A 19,700-nucleotide genomic window follows, 5' to 3' on the forward strand; every position below is an offset into this window, starting at 1 on the left:
TCATCCACACACCTGGAGCGATGAGTGACGCTGAACTTCAGCATCATGTGATGTGAGATCAGAAAAAGTAGTTGCAGGTAAAAAAAACAAACAAACAAACAAACAAATGAACAAAAATCCTCCTCAGACAAGCAAGTCAGGAACTGTGCAATCTTCTGTATCCAGTTGAGTCCTCGGCAGAGTGGACTGTGTGAAAGAGACTGCAGAACAGAAGAGAACTGATAAACTCTCTCTCTCCCTCTCTCTCTCTCTCTCTCTCTTCTTTTTTCTCAGCCTCAGTGTCACTTCCTGTCTTCCCCCTTTCTCCCCTAATCATACTCCCTCAGGCAGAAAACTCGCGGGCTACCAAATCAAGCCGATGCAGAAGTGCCAAAAAAACGCAGTTCCTCCAGTGTCCACTAGAGTCTGTCTCCTGCAGTGAGTCAGTCCCCATAGAGCCCCATGTTAAAATGTCCAACTTTACAGCTCGTAAAGTTATCAGCTCGTGTTGTTGTCACAAATCAACAAGTTGGCCCTGAATTTATCACATCCATTTAACTTTATGCTTAGCAAATGCTTTTGTCGCCATGGTAATGTTTGTTGGGCTTCCTGCTTCAGTCAGCTTGCTTCCCTATTGGCTATTGTTCCGTTCCATGTGACAAGTTTAAGAGTTTAATATTTACGATTTCAAATTGGGGACGGCCCCAATGCATCGTCTTCCGGGCAGATCGGGGAGGTTAAAATCACTCACACCTCACACCACAGGAGAATCTGGCAAGATAATCTTTGGAACATCACATAGTCGGGACTTTGGTCGGAACGGGGGAATCGGGCCCAAAATCGGCCCGATTATCTTGTAGTGTGTACCCCGCTTAAGTCACCTCAGCTAATCCAGACAGTATGTTTGATTTTGGTTTTTTAATACATTTTATGAAATATTCCTCAAAGAACATTAAATGTATTAAATGAGACAAAATACGGGGAACATCCAATAAAATAATTTAAAAAAGAGCGACAGTGACGTCAACAGCGGCCTTCTCAACATCTGGAAGATGTCCAACGAGAAGCACTCGGAGCGACCTCACTCAAAAGGAGAAGCCCTCGGAATAAAGGATTCTGGCCGCTGTGCATTTTTTTATGAACACTCGTCTGATGCTACGCATACGCCCTCTGCTCAATTGAACAGAAACCGACACTTCAGAAGAAACGCCAGGTGGACACAGGCCCTGATATTTTAGCACTTATTTGCGAGACTAGACTTGGTGCTGACATGCTGATAGCACACATAAATCTACATTTCCTGTTCCTTTCCATCTTAAACTATTGATCCCTGTCATTTAGTCCCTCTCCCGCCTATGTCTGTTGTCTACCAGGTTCTGTCCCCTCATTTCAACAGGCTGGATTTGTATCACCTCTGTAAACCTGTAACGAGGGCTCAGGCATATGAAAACAGAGGTCTGTCATTACATGAGGGATAAACTTCCTCTGTTGGTTGTCACTCTTTCAAAAACAAGAACACAGAGTCCCTGGTTGCATTCAGAGCGGGACCACACCGGTGATCGTGGACATGATGCTGCACAGCTGTTTCCGGCTTAACGCGGCGAGATTTGCTCAGAGATGACATCAAAGAAAATCCCTCAGATTAAAGCCCAAAAAATCTGTGACTCCTTTTTCTGTTCTTTGTTTTTTTGGATTAATCTCCTGCAGTTTACGTTGATTGGATTACGTTAAGAGAGGAGGATTTATCAGAGGAGGAAGTCTTTATCGTCTTCATCACTGCTTATGCTCATTAAGAAGACAACATGGACTCGAACATCAGCAGCGGTCGGACGGGTTTAACCCACTTTCTCCTGGATTTACGTTACTGGAGCCAAAACAAAAATCTGCAGGAAAATTAAAGGAAGAATATGCTAAACGTTGCATATTCTTCCTTTCTCATTACCTTAACCACTCTGACCGGCTACATCAGACGAACCCATCTCAGGTGTTCTCACTCTCTGCATCCTCTTTCCCTTTCCTTGCCTCCTCTCCTTGAGTCCTTTCAACCCCCGAGATGAGAGCACAGGAGATGAGGAAGTAACACGAGGAGAAAGGAGATATTTTTGGAGACATAATGAACGCAGTTTGTTTACAAGGATTCGTCAGAGCAGCAGAGCAGACGAGCAGATGAGTCAGCAGTTTTTTTTTAAGTTTGTCTCCTGAGTTTAGGAAACATATGCCTGTAAGTATGAGTGCGCATGGTGTTGATTTTCCTCGGTAAAAATGATTGTGATCGAATTCTCATTTTCCAGTATGTTTTAGCATCAAGCTAACAAACGTATGTATCCGTCCAGTCCATCTGAAACTGAGAAATGACCCCCCCCACCCCAGGAGAACCATGCAATAGCCGCCGATGCGTTCACATACTGTAAGGAAACTTCTCTGCTTCTGCTGCCTTCTTCAAGTCACATCATCTAAATATGACGTGCACTATATTCTATTATTTCAGTCGAGTGAGCAGAACAGTGTTCATGGCTATTTCAATGTTAAAAAATGTATATTCATGCATGTGTAAAAAGAAAACTTTGCAGAAGACACACTCGTGCATCCTCTCTCACATTTCCTTCAACAAGCCTCCTCCTCTATCCCAAAGATGCATTTTTGAATTGAGACATCCGACAAGATGGTTCACTGAGATCAATTCGCAGGTCGGAAGGCAGAATGACGGACGAGATATGGGGGACGAAGATGCAGAAAAAGCCCCTCTCATCCATCTAACTACATTCTGCGTTCCCAGAAAACTGCTGACTCCTTTACATCCTTCTCACAAAACAGCAGCTTTCATCGACTGTGAAAACACACTGACAATGACATCATCACAGTTAGCCGAGAAAAGATCGCAACACACACACACACACACACTTAAAGACTAATTTTCCTCCCTGACTTTAATATGATCCACTTCCCTGCCATTCAGTTGTGTAGTGTGAACACTATAACGCGCATGCACGCACACACACAGTCAGTATATAGGACAGAGTCTCATTATAAACAGCAGGAGGTGACGCAAAAGCTGACAGGGTGAAAGAGAGAAAGAAAAGAAGTCTGTTCATCCTCTATAACACGTCAGCCCAAATCCCTACACAGTGTTGGTACACACACGCACACACACGCACACACACACACACACACACACACACACACACACACACACATTTGCATGCTTAGTCTGTCGACGATGGCAGCAGCAGTGAAAGTGCTGAAACTTGCTGAGCTGAGGAGGAAAATAGCTTAACCTGTTTTTATACACACTCTAATCAACGAATACAAGATTTTAGTTGAAGTTTTTGTCAAACTAATTAAGAGCTCAACATAGTAATGAAGTAAAAATCATTGCTGCCACCAACAAATTCAATGCATGTGCTGAACCTCCTGCACTCCTGCTCCTGTGTGTTCAGAGAGATGGAGACGGTTTGAAGGGCTAGGAGGGTTTGAAGGGTTGTAGGCACTTCCGGGTAAGCTTCCTCAGAGCTAACCTGAGGAAGCGACAATGCAGTACATGGTATTCTAACTATCAGTCAACCTAACGCCAGGCTGAGAGCTGAGGCGGGTTTTAAGCCTCCTGACAAACCGTTACACCGCGCCCGCCTGTCAATCAGGTCAGCTACACGCCTTATTGTGAATAACTCAGCATTTCATTTTCTAAACACCGGAGGTTGCCGCTTGGTCTGACTGTGATGCATTCAAAACTGTAAATTATTAAATTTCATAATAAAAACAAAACAAAAAGGTGAGTGAGCAGTCTTACTCCCGAGTCCTTAAATAAACTCTCTGGGGGTGTTGGCATGTGTGAGGGGGGCAGATGGTGGCTGAGTGAGTTCCCTGTTTTCACACCTACATCTGGGGACAGCAGATGTGCAGGAGCTGCAGGGAGTCATACAGCAAGGGAGGGGGGGAGGGGGGGGGCACCTCCTGGGTTTAATCTGCCCAGCTGAGCAGCACCGTCGCTGGGAGAGCGCTGCTGCTCTGCTCCCCTGCAGATGGAGGAGAGCCAGGCCAGAGGATCGAAGGGACCACCCGGCCGAGAACACAGGGACTCTAACTCAAACAGAAATATATGTGTGTGTGTGTGTGTGTGTGTGTGTGTGTGTGTGTGTGTGTGTGTGAAAACATCTGAAAGACTTCTCCTCAATATTGTTCATCTGTGTCTGTCTCGTAAAGTCAAATAAACTCAGACGTTTGGCTGCAAATAATAAGAACAGAACATCTTTTGTGGTCTTTTTGAGAATAAAAGACGAGTAAAGCGCAGGGAGCTGAAACATATCTGCCTCTGATAACAAGCAGGGACAAAAAAACCACCAGACAAACAGTGAATAAACCACCAGAGTGCTTTTCAACAGGCGTTCAGCTCCAACTTAAAGCAGCATTTCAAACCAGACGTATCATTACGCTCAGTTTCAGATCTGCAGCGAGACGAATCACCGCTCTGCATTGAGCGCTTGGACTCGGCGTGAACTGTACCTTATCCCGTTTTGACTGAAGTCACATCTCAGGAGAGACGAGAGAGGAGAGGTGGTCTGAGTCACCTTGAGTCGCTCACAGGTTCATTTTTTTCTCATAATAATCACAAGAGAGAGAACGAAACACGAACAGCAGCAGAGACAGAAAACTGTTAGATCTTCCACACAGCTTATCTCGGCTGCAGACTTCATTCGAATGATTTTTGAAACAAATCCTCCTCATGTTGATGTTTTTAGAATCGATGATAACGTGTTGCATGCTCTGATGTCAGCCTGTTGTGGATCGCTGCCCTGCACACGCCGTGTTCGTCTGGTTACAAGTTCAATAGAATTTAATTACTGCGTCTTTCAAAAATGTCCTTTGCCCGACCGATGCAAATACAAACAACCCGCGGCAGCCGTCTGAAGATTGCTTTCATCCAATCAACCTTTGCATGAAAAAGGTTTAAAGGCCGACTGCAACACAATTTATGTTCTGTGGTTAAAGTAACGTCAGCATGTTCCTGTGGCAGGAGACGAGACAGAGAACGAGACAAACTCAAAACAGGGACTCGTGTTGACCTGCAGCCTTCACGTCACGTCTCACCATCATGGCCCTAGTCCTGTGCGCCTTGTTAGCCATGACAGAACAGAAGAAGAAGGCAAAGTATCAGTTAAACCTGCCGTAAGGAAATGTATTTGTTGGTGACCCCTGTGAACAAATCAGTACCTCTTCTCTCTTAACTGATCTTGTCCTGTATGTTTGTAAATTGAGTTTTCTCCTCCTGTTGTCCTTCAACGGTAGCGAATGAACTTATCACTAAAGCCGAAACTATCGAGATCATTTCAGGAGGACTGCTCCGGATATTCTCCTGTAGTTTGTTCCTGCAGAGTTGTGCGAGTATCTTCGTCTGACTCTGAACCAGTGTCAGCAGTTACAGACCCTGAATATAACAAATAGTTAAGTCTTATTCCTGACGGTCCTGTTTGTTTTTATAGGTCATAAAGAGACATCAGGATTAATATAAGTCTGTTTCATAACCCCCCCACAGGAGCACCTTGTTCACTTTATGACCAAACCCCCCCCCCCCCCCCCCCCCACTCTGGGCAGCGAGTTCATCCTTCTATTTATTATCTTTCATAACTTGATTGTTTTATTTTGAAAGTCCTGACACACTGTCTGTATATTTCTTATTGCACCCTTGCTCACAGAACTTTACAGACGCTGAAATCCTGCTGGGAGATACGAACCTCGAGTGGCTTATTCTGGAGTTTTGGACGAACCCCCTTTGATTTAATATGACTTCAGTGTATTTCTATAACCAGCCAATCACCTCCTGACGCCGATTCTCTTTATTTTATTTTCCCACCTGACTTCCTAGTTTTAATATTTCATTACCCCTACGACGAGGTATTTCTGATTCCATTTAAAACAACTCAAGCCAGCTTTTTTAAACGTAAGACTAATTTGAAGAATTTCAGCGTGACCGCTCGTCGTTTAGTCGTGCAGTTTACTGAGACTCGACCAATCACGGCCCGATCAGCTGCTCATGACCGGTAAGAGGATTTTCCAGCATGTCTGATATTTTGCACAAACCCTCACAGTGAGAGCAGAGCCACGAGCAGATTCCCCCGACTTCAGGACTTTTTTTTTTCCCCCTGACTGCGTCTGCAAAAAACTGACCGACAGTTGCTGAAATCACCATGGCAACAACAGGCATGTTTGTTTAATCTTAACCTGTCAAGAAATATCTGCAGACCTCCAGCTGACAGAGAATATCTGTTATGATTTAGCTGCCAGCTCGCTCGTGTTTATCGGAGTGTGTGAGGGAGAGAACGATGCAAACATGACGACGAGCGTTTTTGGGAGTCTTTTATTGAGCGTTGTGAACGCTCCGTCTTGATTCCACTCGTACAGTGTGACCTCTCAAGTCGTACAATGCGAGCACATAAATGGTGAGCTCTGGTCGTGCGTGGTTATCCATTCAGTCGCACAGAGGGAGCCGACATTCAACCACAACTACTCTGAAGAGAAGTGGCCTATTATATACATTCGTATCTCTGTGCTCCAAACTGATAACAAACTTCACATGGACCTGACAACATCAGCATCAGTTCTCCATACACCTCACACCCAGAACGTGAATATTAAGAAACGAAGATGCAGCTGTTGTTCTCTTCACGGCCCTGAACACATTCTGATGTCTAACACCCCAGTGCAGCATAAAGGTAGTACACTAAAAAAGTCTCTGCACCAGCCGATGACTCCACCTCAGAGACCTTGTTAGCTGTTAAAAATGAGGCTGAGAGAGAAAGAGAGAGAGAGAGAGGGAGAGAGAGAGAGAGAGAGAGAGGCCATCATGTTGTTGTGACAGAAACAAAACAATAAAAGATACAGGGGGGGAGGAGGGAGGAGGCGAGAAACAAACTGTAAATGATGGGAGGCCAAGACTAAACCACGGAATAAACAAAGACAAACAGAGAGCCAACTCACAGCAGCCTCCTGGTCTGGATCCAGACTTTTCAAAAAACAAGAAAGCGATCGGAGGAAAGACGAGGACAACGAGGACGCTGGGAGGGGAGTCAGAAGACGCTGAGGCAGAAAGAAGAAGCTCCCTGCGGCGTCAAGGTCCGTCCAATTAACGACCAAATGTTTGATTTGTTTTGTATGGACTGTGAGGATTTGGATGAGATCTGAAGCAGCATGGTGGCTGTTTGTGTGGAAATTACAGAAAAGATTTAAGTTGTCAGCCATTTTTTTTGAATTGAATGGTTGAAGAATTAGAGAGAAAATCGTGCCAAGAGAAGTAGCAGAAACTGTTTCTCGCAGCAGCTCCAACGTTACTTTTTGGAGCTGCTGCTGTTTGGTATCGTGTCCCACTATCACCATCTGTTCTTCTCTGAGCCTCTCATGATAACATCCTGGTGACAAAATATCCAGAGATGACCTGTGGAGGCCGACGTACCACTACGATGTACGACGGAGAAACGTGGATAAAACTATTAACAGAATCTTGGCAGGGGGGGGGGGGGGGGGGAAATATCCAGGGCATTTTTGCATCTTTCTTAAAGGAGCAATATGTAGCTCTGACACCTAGTGTTTAAAATGGGTACTGCAGTCCCAATTCAAAACATCATAGAGGGCTGTCTCGCCCTGCGCTGCGACTCCGTGTTTTAAGATTAAAAAGTTGTGTTTTACCTTTTCACGCCCGCCCTAAAACCACTTGGAAAACGCGTCCCTCAGCAGCAGAGAAGAGCATCGGCAAGCACACTGCACCAGAGGAAAGAGTGGATTTGCTGGCGACGCGTCTGTGAGGTCGGCCCCTTTGTGCTTTGGACCAAAGCTGGTTTGACAAAATGAGCAATCTGCATACGTCATATACAGACGTAGAGAAATCCTGAGGAGCTTTTTCACCTTTTGTTTCTGACATTTTCTGGACTAAAATATTTATTTAGTCATCTTTGGTTGTGGCCTTACGTCACACACATGCACATGACACAGCACAGGGTACGGTGGAAGACAAACACACACACACACACATCCCTCTCTGAACAATAGAACAATAATAAGCTGAGATCATGTGAAATGTCAGCTCATGTTTAATGTCATTAATCCTCAGAGTGGACCAACGTGCTTTAAATACCATGAGAAAAAGCTGCCCTGTGGTCAGATGACGTGCGTGTGTGTGTGTGTGTGTGTGTGTGTTAGCTGACCACGGCCCCCCTCTCCTCCTCCCTATAGAGCGCCTGCCATTCAGAGTCCCTCCCTCAGGCCAGGCCGCTAACCTTTCAGAAAGGCCACCAGTTCTGAAGACCCCAACACACACACACACACACACACACACACACACACACACACACACACACACACACACACACACACACACACACACACACACACACACACACACACACACACACACACACACACACACACACACACACACACACACACACACACACACACACACACACACACACACACACACACACACACACACACACACACACACACACACACACACACACACACACACACACCCTTTCCTTTTCTACTTCATTCTTCACCCTCTTGCTAGGTTTTCTTTTACGTCTTTCTTGTCGCTGCCCCCTCCCGACCTTCTCCCTCATTTTCTTCTTTAGCGTCTCATTTAGCTCTCAGCTGCTCTCCTCTTCCTCCCATCTGACCTTTTCCTCTTCCTCCTCTCACCTCCTCCTCCTCCTCCTCCTCACTCTGCAGTCACCTTTCTCTTCCTCTGTCTCTGCCTGCACAGGTCGCTAACGTTTAAATATGGCTGCCTCAAGAGGAGGAGGAAACACACATCAACCCCGCAAAGGCTAAAAGCTAACGCTCAAACCTAAATATTCAGTAACGAAAGTGTAGTTCCCTCTTTTGTGCCTTGTTGGAAAAAGGATTAACACTTTACCTGCCTTCAAAAAGAAACTGAACAACCTGCTTTAAGTTTAATAACATGTCACCTCTCAGAAATCTGTGTGACTGTAATCCAATAAACAGAACTAAGAGGTGAAAGTGCAAAGTCCCTGTGAGCGGCAGAGAGTCTCACCGATCTAAAGGTGTCTCCTAATGCTGGACTATTTCATGCAACAATATTTGGAAATCTGGTTTTGTGCGCTAGTCAATATTTTACCTGCCATAGTCATTTGTTGCTCACAAATCCGACTGACAAGGTTCTGTAATATTATCGGATTTTGCACAAATATGCGTCTACAGGCCGTCGTCTGCGGACTGTGGAGTGCGTAGAGCGCAACCGTCGGACTTGCTGCTTACTGTATTGAGAAGCTCTCGCCAACATGTCATAGCCATGTCCAATATTCCCTCTAATCCGGCTTCCTCGCTCGCTCACTCTCTCTCTCCTTGTTCATCTTCATCGTCTCCCTCCTCTTCCTCTTAGCCTCAGCCGTTGTATCAAACGGTACAGAGACAGTACTAACAGGCTGCTTAGTAGCTGATGGCTGCTGTGTGAAGTAGCGCCGGAAAGACGAACACAATTCTCACCAGATGACCGCTGCCAAAGTTACATGGTGCTGAAAACAGGTTAGCGGGGCGCTTTGTAGACGCAAGAGAGACGCTGACTTTGAAACTGTTTTGAGGTGGAAAAGTTACAGATTGTTGCTTTAACATCAGTAAAAGATGGAAGGGTGTGATATATGCATTGATCGATATGATCAGCCAAGAGCTGCTGGGGAAGTCGATCACTTTGACAAATGTTTTGGGCCTCAAACTACAAAGCAGCAGAAACAGAAATGCAAAGGAAAGCTGAGTCTAACAAAGTACATCCGTAGAAAATCCGCCCAGAGTATTTTTCCACCACTGCTCACGCTCCACCATGCACAAACTCCTGCCCAGTCTACCTCCGACAGCAGCGGCCAGGCCTGTCGAGGTAAAGTGCTGTTCCGCTCACACAAATCCGCCCAGACGAGCGTGCCAACACATTCAACCAGCGACGAGCCAAACCTGCTCTCAAACACGAACACGGCGCCCCGGCAGCACAACAAATCGCCTTTTTGTTGCTCAATCACAAAGCAATTCGTCTCTCGTGTTACTACGAGCGGGAAGAGTCTTAATCAGGTTAGCGGAGAGAGGCACGGCGTGCTGCTGGCCACGTCTGTTTACCTGTGGGTTGTGTCTCAGGTCTGCGGTGCGTTCATGAATAACAAGAAGGTGCAGCCGTGCAGCGTGGTTCAATTTGAATTCACGGTCATTTGTCAAACTGCTGAGAAAACACACGACTAAGATCTGCATGAAAAGCTTTGTGGTGGAAACCATGGGGGGGGGGGGGGGGGGGGGGGGGGGGGGGATTGTTATTGAGATCCTTCTGAGCCTGGGTCCTTTTATTTGACTTTGAAGGTGATCGTTAATGCAGGTATCACATTTGATAAAAAAAAGACATGAAACAAGCTTTATACCTGCCAGCATGAAAGTTAGCAACGAGCTAACTCGTATCAAGTAATGCTCTTGCAGCACGATACGTCGCAAATAGACTCGCTGCGAAACAGAGCGTAGGCGCGCTGCTGGCACGCTCCAGAGACAGACCGCGGCGCTCGCTGTGGAAACAGGAGCCTTGACTTAAGTGGCAGCGAACGGCGGCTTAGTGCGCGGTGCTGACGGACCGTGCACAGAGAATGTGGAGATTGTGATTTGGCTCTAGGCAGATTTTTTAGCTACATGTTTTAATTTGATGTATTCGACCCCCACAGTAACTGTGCGTCCTTCCAAAACCAGCTACAGGTAGAAACAGACGGTTTCAAGTCTCTCCATTTTGCTCCCTGTTACCTCTCCATGTTTCTAAAATCATTACACGAGAAGGAGATGGAAGAATGTTTGATTTTGTGAAGTTTAAATCCCTCTAAACGAGCCGCACAGGCAGAGGAGCCGGTGCACATGTTGAGCCCGTTCTCACTAAATGACCTTGAGTTATGTAACACCAAAAACAAACCCTGAGGACCGGAGCCGAGGCACACAGCACATCACTCATATCGCTCCCAGACTCCTGAATTGGCTCCCTCGTTGCTATCGGCAACGGCGACAGATGGCTGATGGGATTGAGATTGTGATGACGGTCCCGGGAGTCGACTGCGATCAGCCGGGCGCGGATTCCACCAGAGACAATCCAAATCTCTCTCTCTCTCTCTCTCTTCCTCTCCTCGTCTTCCTCTCCACCATCCTCCTCATCCTCGCCGTCTCCACCATCCTCCTCATCCTCCTCATCCTCCTCGCCGTCTCCGTCAGCTGCCGTTAGCCTCGACGCCCACCGCCTCTCAGTGCATGAAAAGGCCGACAATTTAATCCTCCCCCCAGCCTTTAGCCAGACAAAAAAACCCACTCACTTAACATTTTTACACTTCAAGTGTTTGGCCGACAGGTTACACCGACTGAAGCTTTAAGATTCCTTTTAGAGCGAGAAGCTGCAGAGGAGCCTGCCGCCGCCGATGAAGTCGTATACATTATGTACACAGCACTTTACACGTTCACACAGACGTACAGAAACATCCGACACGGGTTTAAACTAGGCACATTTATGATGTATTAAAGGTGCTACAAGCAGCACTGTAACTCCTCTTTTCTTACTAATATCTGAAAAAAATAAACATTTTTGTAAAACTATATTTGAAGGAATAAGACTGACCTGATGGCGTCATAACCATGTGACCATGACAAGTCACCTGACATTAAACTGAAGGAGGCTTTATGAATAATCATGACTGTTGTCATTCAATCCATTATGTCACCTTTAATGCAAAGTCGACATTGTTTAGGATGTCTTTGTTATGACAGAAACTGGCTCAGCCTTAGAGAGAGGGGAGGAGCTTAGACATGGGGGGGGGGGGGGGGGGGGCAGGAGCTCGCTACTCCTTCCTATCGAAAGGAGCCAGTTGAGGTTGCATCTGATCAGGATGCCTCCTGGACGCCTCCCTTTGGAGGATTTACGGGCATACCCAACTGGGAGGAGACCCCGGGGTAGACCCAGTGTTTGCTGGAGGGATTATATATCCTGCGTTGGGTCGCTCGGTACCCCCCCCCCCCCCCCCCAGGAGGATCTGGGAAACATTCACAGGGAAATGGGAGGCCAGGTTGACTTACTTCGCCTGCTAACACCGTGACCCGACCTCGGATAAGCAGAAGAAAATGGATGGATGGACTGAAAGTGACATCCCTACAATCACATCGAACGAGGCGAGAAACCTCAGATTAAATAGTGATGCGTGTGAAAGCAGCGTGCAGCATCCTTGAGTCCAGCAGGAGGACGAGCACATGAGAAAATAACAAACACAGCAGGAGATGAGAGCGAGGAGGATAAGAGGCACTAACAGGATGTGAGGATGTATACATTATATATATTCTTCTTCAGGCCTTTACTTACGCACATATAGGACACCACTGTGTGGACGCGCAGGCACAGATGAGCAGCGACACAAACAGGTCAAAGACTCGGCATGCTCACTTCTCACTCAGTTTGTAAGCCGTGTGGCAGAATTAACTCGCTTGATGTTCGTCATCATTTGCAGCTCGTGTCAACTTTCGTTTCCGAGGCACTTCCCGTCAACGTGTTTGCCGAAAAAAACTCCTGAAGTCTGTTCCGTTTCTTAGAGAAAAACAAAAACAGCAGCAGCTCGTTCTCCTGTCGCAAGGAAGGAGAAGCTTCGATACACTTCCTGTTCTGTTTATGTTTCATTGGAAAAGTTTACTCCGACTTCCTCCGTCAACATCAGCTCAAACATCCCTCACTCCTCTTCCTCATCACCTTGACTCCTCTTCCTCATCACCTCGACTCCTCTTCCTCATCACCTTGACTCCTCTTCCTTATCACCTTGACTCCTCTTCCTCATCACCTTGACTCCTCTTCCTTATCACCTTGACTCCTCTTCCTCATCACCTCCACTCCTCTTCCTCATCACCTCCACTCCTCTTCCTTATCACCTTGACTCCTCTTCCTCTTCCTCATCACCTCCACTTCTCTTCATCACCTCCACTCCTCTTCCTCATCACCTCCACTCCTCTTCCTCATCACCAACACTCCTTTTCCTTTTCCTCTTCCTCATCACCTCCACTCCTCTTCCTTATCACCTTGACTCCTCTTCCTCATCACCTCCACTCCTCTTCCTCATCACCTCCACTCCTCTTCCTTATCACCTCCACTCCTCTTCCTCATCACCTCCACTCCTCTTCCTCATCACCTCCACTCCTCTTCCTCATCACCTTCACTCCTCTTCCTCATCACCTCCACTCCTCTTCCTCATCACCTTCACTCCTCTTCCTCATCACCTTCACTCCTCTTCCTCATCACCTCCACTCCACCTTCAGAACTGTTTTTGGTTTTGTCCTCGTTCTCTTCTCAAAGTAACCTCGAGTGACTCTGGGCTGTTGCTGTTTTGACCAGATTATTGATCCTATTTTTGATCACCCACACAGCAAAGGTGACTTCACCTGCCGGATTAAATCCTCCTCTCTGAATCAGTAGTCAGGTGTTCTAGATGTCAGCATTACATTGATTTGACTACTGAGGTTGGTTCATGCCATATTATTTTCCGATGCCCTGATGTCTGTCCACACGGTCGAACCGATGCATCCCTAGTATCTATCCTAAAAGCTTCTGATTGCAGTGTGAGGTCTGCGATAGAGGCGAGCAGACAGAACGCCAAACAAGCCAGATATGAGCGGAGACGCATTATTCATTCTTTTAGAAAGAGGCGTTTTCCTTCTAATCACAATGATGACGTGGAGAAATAGCCTCTCAGTGGAGGTCTTGACCGGTCTGGATTTAAAATCCATAGTCTGCCTCTGCCCAGTCTGAGACCGAGACAAGACTGACAATTTGGAGTACTAAAACACTACCACCAGGCAGGTGGCCCAGGTTCAGGTCTGACCTGTGGCTCCTTTCCCCCCCCTCTCTCTCTCTCTCTCTCTGGTTTCTAACTCTATCCTCGGTCCTGTCTCAAAATATAAAGGCATAAAAAATCCTGGAAAAAAACGTCTGGGCTGAAAACATATAAAAAATCATCCTAAATATGGGAAATAGATCATGTAACACAGCTTCCTTTTTCAAATGTATTTTCAGTGATTAATTGAAACAGATGTATGATGGGAGTCGTTTTGCCAGGCGGTAGGAAAAGCATTTTTAAATGTGGAGCCTTAAAGATGAAGAAAGTACATTTCTATTGTACCGGGGGAAAATGTAGTTAAACATTTTCCACATCAGATTCACAGCACATCAAGAATATTAGATACTCTCAACACAGAACAGAAAGAAAAGATAGAATCTGATCGTTCATATTTTACCTCCAGGAATCCCTTCCACTTAGATTTAACCCTCTACTTTCACCGCTTAGAGACCAGAGAGCCGAAGAGAAACAAATATCTGGCTCTGATGTCGATACACATCCACAAATACAATCTGCAGCCCATAATCTTAATCAAGCAGTGACCGCTCGTCCTGCAGCCGCGATGATATTAGCTGCTGTTAGTAAATGACACCTCTGAATCGGCGAGCTGTATCAGCACACAAACAGCTCGCAGCCGCGGTGAGGCGGCTCGTTTCATTTTCAAAGAAAAGCCCTGGCAACGACAAGCATCGCAATCCACACGGCCAAGAAATATCCTCTCTGCATAAGCAACACCGTGCTGCATGTACACGCTGAATATGCACACTGCCTGCACCGGGAGAAATACAGGAAACATAACGGGTAAAGTCCACAGCTTGTTGACTCACCAGAGGAGCAGAAGCAGGAGTTACAGGAGGAGCAGGAGGAGCAGGAGGAGCAGGAGGAGCAGGAGGAGCAGGAGGAGCACCGCTGCCTCGTCCACAGGCTCGGCTCCGGGTGAAGGCAGCAGCTCTGACTGTGCGAGAGCTGCTAAACACCCCTCCCTCCCTCCCTCCCTCACTCCCTCACTTTCTCTCTCCCCTGCTCTGCCTGCGCCGCTCCGCCGCTGATATCGGACAGATGTGTCAGCGTGGAGAGGTTTCCCCACGAGGATGTCCCTGTGCGGGCAGCAGAGCCGGGCAGACTGTTCGCATGTCAGGAAGGAGAATATGACTGTACGCAGTGATGCACCGCCTTCAGGGGCATGAAACAGGTTGTCAATATTTATTCTTCATCATCACATCTCCTTGAATTAATAATATCTCAGCTCTTTCATTGCTTCCTCCTAAACCATGCAACACCTTCTCTCAAGATGAATGACGTCATTTCATATATTAAACACACTTCTTTGCAGAAGGCCATTGTTGCATTATATGTTTATCTTCATGCTGAATATTTAGATGCATAAAAACAATGACAGTATCTGTATTTGCTGGATGGTGGCAGAGGAAGAGAGACCTCAGAGGGTCCATCTCTCCTAGACTTTGAAGATTTGAGGCTGCATGCACAGACATAAATCACTATACTGCTCCTCCTAACCTCTGTACTGACTGTATTTGTAGCAGCAACATGTAGTTATTAAAGGACGAATTATGACTGTTTGATCCAGTAGATGTCGCCCTTGAGCACCAGCATGAAACCAAAACAAACTGCTGTTAGGCCACGCCTCCTCCATACTGAAGCCTCTGCTCTCCTGCAGAGACACACCTCCAACCCCCCTCTACTCAAGAAGGAGTCAAGCACAAGCTGCAGACAAAACGGTCCTTTGCTTGAGCTGCAGTCACCTATATCCTTCATTGTTGTGTTAGCATGCTAATGTTTTGCATGTACATTGCATGTAAACTAACACATAATGACCGTGATCTAAAAACTTGTACCTGACATCTAAATAATCAGTGAGTATGTTCTTCTTCTTCTCTCTAGTCCTTCACTAAAACAGCTTTTATACACAAGGGGAGGAGCCGGCCGTCCCGTCCATGTAAACATGGCTCTGACAACAACACAGCCAGCGGGACTCGAGCTTCTCACTCATTGTAGACAGTCATGACTCAGAGACACATTTACACAGGATATACTTGATTTCTGATATATTTATGTGGAACATGTCGCAAAACTTCACCAAACCTAAACCTGACTTTTTTGGCCACCTGGTGGCAGCAGGACAAACTGTTGGGCTGTAAGCATTAACATGTTACTCACAATGTTGTTAAGGTCTAAAATGTAACCTGTTAATTTTTTTAAATCGCATTAATCACTAGATTGGTCTGTTTAGGTGCACGGTATGCAAGCCACCACATAACAGCTCATTTCCTTTAAAATCAACTTTTTACCGCTAATTTGTTTTACTCGATCTGCCATGAGTCCCTTTTTTTTTTCTTTTTTTTTTTACAGTTTATATAATTTCATAGCCTTCGACCTATACTGGAAGTTCCTTATTTTACTTCAAAATAAAAGCAGGTTTGTAACCAAACAGGAAGTTAAGAACCCTTAGCTTAAGACAGTACAAACCTTCAAAATAAAAGCCTAACTGAAACGGTTTTGAAATGCAAAATAATGTGATCAAATAGTGTAATCGTCTGACAGCCGTCATTGACATGTTGTCTTTCTTCTACCTTCTGATATTCCTGAAGAAGCCGCCATGTTTCCTGCAGCACGAGCCACAGACACAGAGCTTCAAAATCATTCAGCTGAGAAAGGACGTGACGTTCCGGACAGCATGTCTGTGTTAAAACTGAACGCAACAATTTGTCTTCCAAAGTTGTCATATGAAAGTGCTTGGTCGTGACACTTCAGCATCTTTTCCTCCTTTCTAAGACATCGAGGTGTAAATAAAAAAGTTATGACATGGTAAGTATCGTCATAGCAGCACGTCATGATTTGACGTCATGACACTTCTCTTTCTGAGTGCTTCCTGTGTGTTCAATAACTCATTCATTTCAGCGTGGGAGAGCAGGAGTGACGTATGCATGGAAGTAAAACTGAAAACATCGAGTAGCAATCAGAGTTTGAGGCTCCGAGGAAATGAGAGGTGCTCTTCAAACATAACAAAAAGAGAGAAGGATTCATTTCTGTAACCTTAATTATGGAAGCATAATAAACTTTTTCCAGACAATCCTGTAAACAACAAGATATAAATATATTTCAGCGTGGGCTGACGCAGCCGGAGCGGCTGATTGAAGAGGCTTTAAAGTGGCTTTAATCAGCGTTTATAAAACATCGTGTCCAGCTGTAGACAGCAGCTGTCTTTAGAAATATGCAAAACAAAACGTTCAGCTCTGCAGAGAACAGACAGACGCTGTTAGATACAAGCCGGGGATTAACTGGAGCGTTCAGAAGATAACGGAGTCGAAATGTTTGTGTGGTGGTGACCAAAACCTGAGTTAGACATCAGAGGGAAAACAGCAACTACATTCATCAGGTTTTCAGAGGAAGACGAGTCTTTGTTCTTTTTGATCTCCAGCAGCAGCGTCACCAGTGTTAACAGGAAAAAATAACGTCACGCAAAATCTAATCAGAGCAAGGAAACAAGTGAAGGAAAGATGTGAAGGAAACAAGTGAAGGAAAGATGTGAAGGACAGATGTGAAGGAAACAAGTGAAGGAATCATTTGAAGGAAACAAGTGAAGGAAATATGTAAAGGAAACAAGTGAAGGAAGCAAGTGAGGGAAACGTGAAGGAAACAAGTGAAGGAAATATGTAAAGGAAACAAGTGAAGGAAGCAAGTGAGGGAAACGTGAAGGAAACAAGTGAAGGAAATATGTGAAGGAATCATTTGAAGGAAACAAGTGAAGGAAACTTGAAGGAAACAAGGGAAGGAAACATGTGAAGGAATCATTTGAAGGAAACAAGTGAAGGAAACTTGAAGGAAACAAGGGAAGGAAACATGTGAAGGAATCATTTGAAGGAAACAAGTGAAGGAAACTTGAAGGAAACAAGGGAAGGAAACATGTGAAGGAAATATGTAAAGGAAACAAGTGAAGGAAGCAAGTGAGGGAAACGTGAAGGAAACAAGTGAAGGAAATATGTGAAGGAATCATTTGAAGGAAACAAGTGAAGGAAACTTGAAGGAAACAAGGGAAGGAAACATGTGAAGGAAATATGTAAAGGAAACAAGTGAAGGAAGCAAGTGAGGGAAACGTGAAGGAAACAAGTGAAGGAAATATGTGAAGGAATCATTTGAAGGAAACAAGTGAAGGAAACGAGAAGAAAGGTGAAGGAAATATGTGAAGGAAACAAGTGAAAGGAACAAGTGAAGGAAGCAAGTGAAGGAAGCAAGTGACGGAAACAAGTGAAGGAAATATAAGAAAGAAGCAAGTGAAGGAAACGTGAGGGAAATATGTGAAGGAAACAAGTGAAGGAAGCAAGTGAAAGAACTATAAGAAAGAAACATGTGAAGGAAACACGAGGGAAATATGTGAAGGAAACAAGTGAAAGAAAGAAGTGAAGGAAACGTGAGGGAAATATGTTAAGGAAACAAGTGAAAGAAGCAAGTGAAGGAAGCAAGTGAAGGAAGCAAGGGAAAAACATTTGAATGACACATGTGAAGGAAATTAAGGAAACATGTAAAGGAAACATGAAGGAAACAACTCAAGATGCCTTGAGCAATAAGTGTTAGTGGGACTTAATAACCGACTGACAGCGACATAAAGAAGACGGCTGAGTTCGTACATCTCGAGTGTTCAACCTCAGAACTGATCAAAGTGAACGTCTGCAGAGCTGCTGCTCAAACACGAGAGGACGTCGTACTACAGTCAGAAACAGGATTTAGTGTAAGCAGAGTCCACACTAATTACAAGCTGCCTGGACTCAACTTCTCCACTCCGCCATGTTTACCATCATCAACACTCATACGCACACACAAAGAGGATTATGGGAGATTAAAGCTGACGCTCAGGTGTGAAGATCTCTGCTCACGACTGAAGAGCTCAACCAGCTGCCGCGGTTTGTGTGCACTCCTCTTCTTCCACATATCTCCTTTAAGTCTGCAGCAGGAGAGAAGCTCGTTCCTGTAGCATGAATACGCTCTGATGGCGTTCCTCCCGATGGCTGTCCTGCCTTCGGGTGTTCCCTTTATTCAGCGGATAAATGAACGATCCTCACAGTCGGCTCCTTTATCCGTCACTTTACAATTTGCAGAACAGATGTCGCAGGTGAGAATCTGTGAGAATTCAAAGACTCATTAAACTCATGTACACTGTTAGCTCCGAGCCTGAACCTTACAAACAAGTCAAAGAGGTAACCCGCCGCCTCCACACAGACTCGGTTAGTTCACAGAGGGATGAAGGCTGCACATTCACTCTCTTTAAAGGCACTTTTGTTGCAACGTCCTGCGGCTTGATACCGTTTCAGAGGATTTTGCTGCTCAATGTAACATTCAGAGGAAAGTGTGATAAAAAGCAGCACCATCCGAGAACTGTTATATCATCTCATTCTGCGCTTGTTTCACACGATATGCACTGCTCTTAATTTGGAGCCCTGCACTGATATATCAGAGATTATTAAAGCAGAGAGGAGAGTAACAGCAGTCAGTACCAAGGTCTTATCTCTGAACTGATTCGGCTTCTAAATGCAGCTTCTGCAGTGGCCGACAAAGGCAACCACGCTGCAACAAGACAAACCTGTGAAGAGAGACGGGCTGCAAATTAAGAAGCAACAAATACAGAAAACTCGTACAAAAGATCCAAATCAAATGAAGCAACTGAAAAATTGAAGAGCACATAGTTTGCCTGTGCCGCTAATCGTTGGGATGGATGACGGCGACAACCTTTGCCGAGGTTTAGTTTGGACATCCACCATCGTTACACGTGTGAGTATTCAAAGACGAATCAGCATCATAGATCTTCTTTAAGCCTGCGTCTCCTGA

General features: G+C 45.5%; 1 protein-coding gene across 13 annotated transcripts in view; it reads right to left on the reverse strand.

Moving 5' to 3' along the window:
- Positions 1 to 19,700, reverse strand: part of LOC132956566 (pleckstrin homology domain-containing family A member 5-like) — a 188,245-nt gene that overhangs the window by 64,855 nt on the left and 103,690 nt on the right. For 2 of the 13 annotated variants that reach the window (XM_061030087.1, XM_061030086.1), the window contains exon 1: positions 14,687 to 14,834. The exons of 9 other annotated variants lie outside the window; for them this stretch is intronic. Coding sequence is in view for 2 of the 4 variants with exons in the window: in XM_061030081.1 (XP_060886064.1) it covers positions 13 to 47 (35 nt within the window). In the remaining 2 variants the exon portion in view is untranslated. Of the gene's footprint in view, positions 1 to 12; positions 196 to 14,686; positions 14,835 to 19,700 lie in introns of those variants that run through there. 2 more of the 13 variants (XM_061030081.1, XM_061030084.1) reach the window with 2 other exon arrangements.

This window comes from Labrus mixtus, chromosome 22, assembly GCF_963584025.1.
Source record: "Labrus mixtus chromosome 22, fLabMix1.1, whole genome shotgun sequence".
Lineage (NCBI taxonomy): Eukaryota > Metazoa > Chordata > Actinopteri > Labriformes > Labridae > Labrus > Labrus mixtus.